Raw genomic sequence first — 6,000 nt, 5'->3', positions numbered from 1 at the left:
GAGTCTTCGGTCTCCACAGCCTCTGAAAGGGCAAAGCATGCATGTATGAAAGCAGGTCAACACACACCTCCATTTTGGGTCCTGACTCAAAAATGAAAAGCAAGCACTTCCGGCTTGGGTGCGCATGCGCTTTTGCCTCAGGGGTCGGCAGCGACTCGGCTTTCCACTCGGCTGACTTTGAAGTTATGAACAGCCTCTGAGGGAACGGGAGGAACACACGAGCAAGCGTTTTTCCCGCCACCAGAAGCCCGGCCCGGGACCAACACAATTTCCTCAGCCTCCTAGAGGTTCAGGAAGTATTTCTACAGCAGCGAGCAACCAATCGCAGCGCAGGTGCTAGCCTCCGTAGTAGCACTCTCATTGGATGCAAGATGACAGGGCGGGGCCTAGCCTGCCTGGGGTCCGCCCGGGGGCACTTGCAACACCATCAGAATACAGACCACGCTACCATCCGCACCTGTGTGAGGGACACACGCCAGCGAGATTCAAAAGCGGCGGCCGGCCAGGGCCTCAGTAGACGACGACCTCTTCCCGCCTCACGGGGCCTCCTCTACACCTGACACCTGACTGTCACCCGGTGCATGCAAGCACCAACCGGAGACCCCGCGCCAGCACCACCAGACCTACCACGCCACTCCCGACATCGCCCTCGCCTTGATGGACGCCAGCACCACGCCCTGCTGCCGACCGGAGACTGGGGGACCCAGCCCGGAGAAGCTCAGCCGAAAGAACCACCCGGGGCCGCCACCCAGCCTGCAAGACCCCTCCGAGGTGACACCCTGGTTCACACCAGAGCCTGCGGGACCCAGTCCAGCGAAGCGCAGCCGAAAGGACCCGCCGAGGCCGCCACCCAGCTCCGAAGACTCCTCCAAGGCGACACCGGCCCCCGCAGACACCCACAACGCCCTCACCTCCCTGGTGGTCCTGGCCACTGGGTGCGCCCTGCAGGTGCCCCTAGGCCACGTCGATCTGGTGCTGGAGCCTCCGCCAACCTCGGTCCTCACCGTGGACCTCCTAGGCCACAGGCTCGTTCTCATCCCCCAGGACCTCTTGGGCCCCAACCCCCAAGGGCAGCCCGGGACCTCATCCGATGGCCTACTCCTGGATGATTTGCTGGATACACGGCCTGAGGACGTCGTGGTCCGGCAAGGCCTCTGCTGCCAGCCCTTCCCCGACGTGGCCTGCCAGGAAGAGGTCTATACCGAGGATGCTGAAGACACCGAGGAAGCTCAAGACACTGAGGACTCTGATCCTGACTTCCTGGAGCCAAGTTGGTCCAGCCCTGAGCCTCAAGACCCCAGCCCACAACCTGGTCTTGCCAGTGCCCACCCTTCATCCAAGCAGTCACAACACTCAGTATGTATTCAACCCGGACTTCCACCTTTTGAGGTTTGTCCAAGGCTCACTGCTGAGGCCTCTCCCTCTGTCTCCCAGCCTGCTTTCAAATCTGACCAGCCCACCAAATCTACTGGTGTGCCCTATGCACCGTCCATGCCCTGTGCAAGGCTAGAGATGCTCGTGCTCAGACCTATTGCCTTCCTCCTCCTACTGTTTGGTTGAGGGTGGTAGGGGGTCTGGTAGAAGCTACCAATGTAACCTCCATAGTTAGGATTTGGTGTGTTGGTTCCCTTACTCGTTATTGGGTTTCTTTTTTGAGTTTGTCTGACTGTGTGTTTGTTTGTATCATTGCAGAATGTTTGAACTGGCTGACTAGGAAATCTGGAAGATGGCCTCAGCCTTAAAACACACTACTTGGAATATATATCGGCTTTGAGTTAGCTGTTAGATCCTTTTCCTGCAGAAGTCATCCTCAGTTTTTAGACTTCCACGCCATGTTTTTGCTTCAACCATCAGCTCCAGCACTTTGCCTTACAAGCTCACTTTTTCTCCAGTGCCCTACCATTGAATCTTTTGCATCATACGAATATAATCATTCTGCCAGCAACCAAACGCGTATGCCTGTATCCCGAGTTTTGCAGGCTGAGATCTGAAGGTCAAGCTTCAAGCAGCTCCAGCAAGATAGTTGTAAGTTTCTTAGCTTCAACTGATCAGAAAAAAAAAGCCAGAAAAGGAGCTGTAGCTCAAGTGGTAGAGTGCTAGCCTTGAGCACAAATGGTCAGGGACAGTGCCCAGGCAACGAGTTCAAGCCTGAGGACTGGCATCAGAAAAAGCTGCAAGTGGAGCTGTGGTTCAAGTGGTAGAGCGCTGGAGTTGAGGGAGTTGAACAAGCTAAGAGACAGAGTCCAGGCCTTGAATCAAGCCCTAGTACCAGCATACATATTCATTTAGTGGACGTTGGCCCTAGTCTCTGCTAATTCATCGCCACCATGGACTTACCTCCACCTGGCACCAATGGCTGATGCCTGTAATCCAGCTACTCAGGAAGTGGAGAGCTGACAATGAAGGTTCAAAGCCAGCCTGGAAAGGAAAGTCTTTGAGACTCTTTGCAAATGCTGGAACTGGAGCTGTGACTCGAATGCTACAGTGCTAGCCCTGAGCACAAATGCTCGAGGGACAGTGCCAGGGCCCTGAGTGCACATCCTAGGACCAGTACAAACAAACCAAGTTCCCTCGAGCAAATTTTCTACTATGCACGTTGGTGACTACAAAGCAAAAACCTTGAAACAGTGACCAGAGATCTTTGTTTTTCTATTATTAGCTTATCAAAGAATTGATGATTTTAAGTAGTGCGTTTTTGTTTTGTTTTTTACAAACCCTTCCACTATTGGTATATTTTTAAATGTTTTCTCCTGTACTGAAAACCTCTCAGTTCTAGGGTTTGATATTATATACTTATAAGATCCTAAGTCTACTTTGTTCATGGATACTAGTGTATAGACATAATTTCTTACATTACTCTGATCTACAACAGAATTATGTAATTTTTGAATACATATCTATGTATTTCTGGTTGGTTGGCAAGGACAATAATACCGGTAGATAAAGAGAATTTTGTGTGTTTTGATAAACACCTTTGTAGCTTACTTTTCCTGTCTTACACGCTCTATTGATGCTTCTAAGTTTTATCATTAAATAAAATGCTACTGTCCTTGGTTGGCAGATAACCCGTATCTTTACGGAGTAATTCGTTTTTCCTCCTAATCGTAGTGGGTGGGGGAAAAAAAAAATCACAGAAACTTACGTTGGATTTCTGTTTTGTTTTTCTAATTCTAATCCCTGGACTGTGTCCCATCCCCAAGCCTGACATGAAATCCAGGAAACTGGGGTCAAGTTCAGGCTTTTAGGGTCTGGGCCTTGAGTTCATGTCTCATGAGGCTATTTCAAGTTGCAGAGCATGAGATCACAACAAGTGTTCCATTCAAATCCCATGCCCTATGTTCACAAACCCAGGCTCTGAGTTCAAGTCCCAGGCAGTGAGTTTGAGTCTCTGGACTCCAAGTTCCAGTTGCAGGGCCTGAATACAAGGCCTATGTGTTGAGGTCAAGGCCTTGGCCCCATCTAGGAGGCCTGACCTTGGAGTTGAAGGGAATGAACCCCATTTCAAGGCCTAGGTCTCAAGTTCAAGTCCAGGCCCCCAATTTCTCCCCAGGCACCGAATGTCCAGTGCCAGGCCTGAGTTAAAGTTCTGGCTGTGAATTCCGGACGGTGACCCAGTGTTCAAGGCTCAGGCCTCAGGTTCAGTTCCAGGACCCAAGTTGAAATCCCAGGAGGTGTGTGAAAGGCTCAGGCCCCAATCCAAGGCCTGGCTTCAAGTTCATGGCCAGGGCCCACAATTCAAAGCCCAGACCTCGAGTTCCAGTCTCAGGCCCTGAGCGCCAGTTGGAGCAGCCGAAATCAGTTCAGGTCCCGAGTTCATGTTCTAGGACCTGAATTCAGTTCAGGGCCCCAGATCCAAGTTCAAGTCCCTGGCCCTAATTATATGGCCCAGCCCCAATATCAACGCCTTGGGACCAAAAGCAACTCTAAAACATGACGTTCATTCCCAAGTACAAAATCAAGTCCCCGGGCTGGCGTTCAAATCCCAATCCACGAGATTAAGGATCAAGCTCGCATTGTTCGAGTCCCATGCCATGATTTCAATGCTTGGTCCCCATGTTCAGATCCCAGGCCCTGAGTTCAGAGCCCAGGCTCTCATGTGAACTCAAATTCAAGCCCTAGGCCTGAAACATTGCAAAGGCCTAAGTTCGAGTTCCAAGGCCCATGTGCAAGTCCCAGTCCCCAAGTTCACATCCCAGCCATGGAGTCACGGCCAAGGTCCAAGTTTGTGTTCCAGACCTTGAGTTCAAGATCTGGGGCTCGAGTTCAAGTTGCAGGCCTGAGAGTAGGGCTCAGGCCTGAGCTCTACTCCCCATCCCAGGTTAAGGCCCACGTTCCTAGTTTCAGACCCAGGACTCTAGTTAAATCCCTGGTTCAAGGTTCAAGTCCCAAATCCTGATTACAATTCTCAGGCCTCAAGTTCAGGACCCAGGACTGGAGTTCAAGGCGTAGGCCTTCAGTTCAAGTTCCAAGACCCGACTTCAATTCCACAGACTTGAGTTCGAAGCCCAGGACCCGAGTTCAAGACCTAGGCTTTGGAGTTGAAGTCCTAGGCCTCAATTGCAAGTGGCAGAACGTTAGGGCAAGGCTCAGGCTGACATTTCAGGTTCCAATCCTTCAGTTGAGGGTCCAGGCCATGAACTCAAGTCACAGGCCTGAACTGAAGGCTAATGCCCAAGTTCAAGTCCCAGGCACTGAGTTCTAGTCCTAAGCCACGAGTTCTAGTTGCAGGCCTATGAGGAAGGCCCAGGCCTGGCTTAAAGTCCCAACTGCCATTGCAAGACACAGCGGCCAAGTTCAAGTGTCAGGCTCTGAGTCAAGTCCCAAGCCCTGAATTCAAATCGCAGGCCCGAGTCAGTCAGGACCTAAGCATTCAATTCATGGCTCAGGCTGCTAGGGCAATCCTAAGAACCATGTTGAAGTCCCAGGCCCCGCATTCAGGATGCAATCCCCGAGTTCAAGTCTGTGACAACCACTTCATTCTTAGACTAAGACTTGAAAGCCCAGGCTAGAAGGTCAAGGCCCAGGCTGAGAGTTCAAGGCCCAGGACTCAAATTCAAATCACAGGCCATGAGTTCAAGTACAGGGCTCAGATGTTTAGGCCTAGGTTTAGAGTTCAAGTCACAGGCACTGAGTTCATGACCTGGAGGGGGTCACTACGCAATTCTACAAGTCCTTTAAAGAAGAATACTCATACTCCTCAAGCTCTTCTGAGAAATAGAAGGAGAGGAAGTTATCACAAACTCATTTTCAGAAGCCAGTGTCATACTCATCCCCAAGCCAGGCTCGAGTTTAAGGCCTCGGCTGGGAAATCAAGGCCCACTTCAAGCCCAGACCTCAAGTTCAAGTCCCGGGCCTTGAGTTCAAACATGGGACTGGGTTCAAGTCCCAGGTCAAGAATACAAGTCTCTTGCCTATACTTCATGTCCCAGACCCTGAGTCCTAGTCCTGGGCCCCAACTTGAAATCCCAGGACATGTGTTCAAAGCTTCACTCCCAATTCGAGACCTGGGCCCTGAGTTCATGGCCCAGGCGCTCAATGCAGGGGCCTGTCCCTGAATTGAGGTCCAGACTCGGAGTTCCACTTCCATGCTCCAAGTTGAAGTCCAGGCCCCAATTTAAGGCCCAGTGCTGCTATCAGGGCCCAAGGCCCAATCCCTGAGTTCACGTCCCAGATCCTTAGTTCACAGTCCATTTACTGAATTCAAGGCCTGAGCCCTGATTAGAAGGCACAGGCTGCAGAATCAAAGCACAGGCCTGGAGTTCAAATCTCAACCCAGAATTCAAGGATCAGGCTCTGAATCCCAGGCCCAGGCATGGAGCTCAGGGGTGCAAAGACTCAAGGTTAAGTTCCCGGCCTGAAAGCAATGCCTGGGCCACGGTTCAAATTCCAAACCCTGTGTCCAATACCCAGGCCTACAGTTTACATACATCCCAGCCCCTGAATGCAAGACCAAGGTCCAAGTTCCTATCCCGGGCCCCGAGTTCAAGTTCCAGACTGGAG

General features: G+C 51.6%; 1 protein-coding gene across 1 annotated transcript; it reads left to right on the top strand.

Moving 5' to 3' along the window:
* The first annotated feature begins 657 nt into the window (after nt 1–657).
* LOC125344515 (proline-rich protein 23A-like) lies at nt 658–1,560 on the top strand. The gene has a single exon (XM_048337026.1). The coding sequence runs from the start codon at nt 658–660 to the stop codon at nt 1,558–1,560; it is 903 nt and encodes a 300-aa protein (XP_048192983.1).
* Nucleotides 1,561–6,000: the final 4,440 nt, after the last annotated feature.

The sequence above is a fragment of the Perognathus longimembris genome, unplaced genomic scaffold, assembly GCF_023159225.1.
Source record: "Perognathus longimembris pacificus isolate PPM17 unplaced genomic scaffold, ASM2315922v1 HiC_scaffold_137, whole genome shotgun sequence".
Lineage (NCBI taxonomy): Eukaryota > Metazoa > Chordata > Mammalia > Rodentia > Heteromyidae > Perognathus > Perognathus longimembris.
The sequence above is the reverse complement of the archived record's forward strand: the minus strand, read 5'-3'. Positions and strand labels throughout refer to the sequence as shown.

Coding starts and splice junctions, on each gene's coding strand:
- LOC125344515 (XM_048337026.1), top strand. CDS start 658: ATGGACGCCAGCACCACGCCCTGCTGCCGACCGGAGACTGGGGGACCC.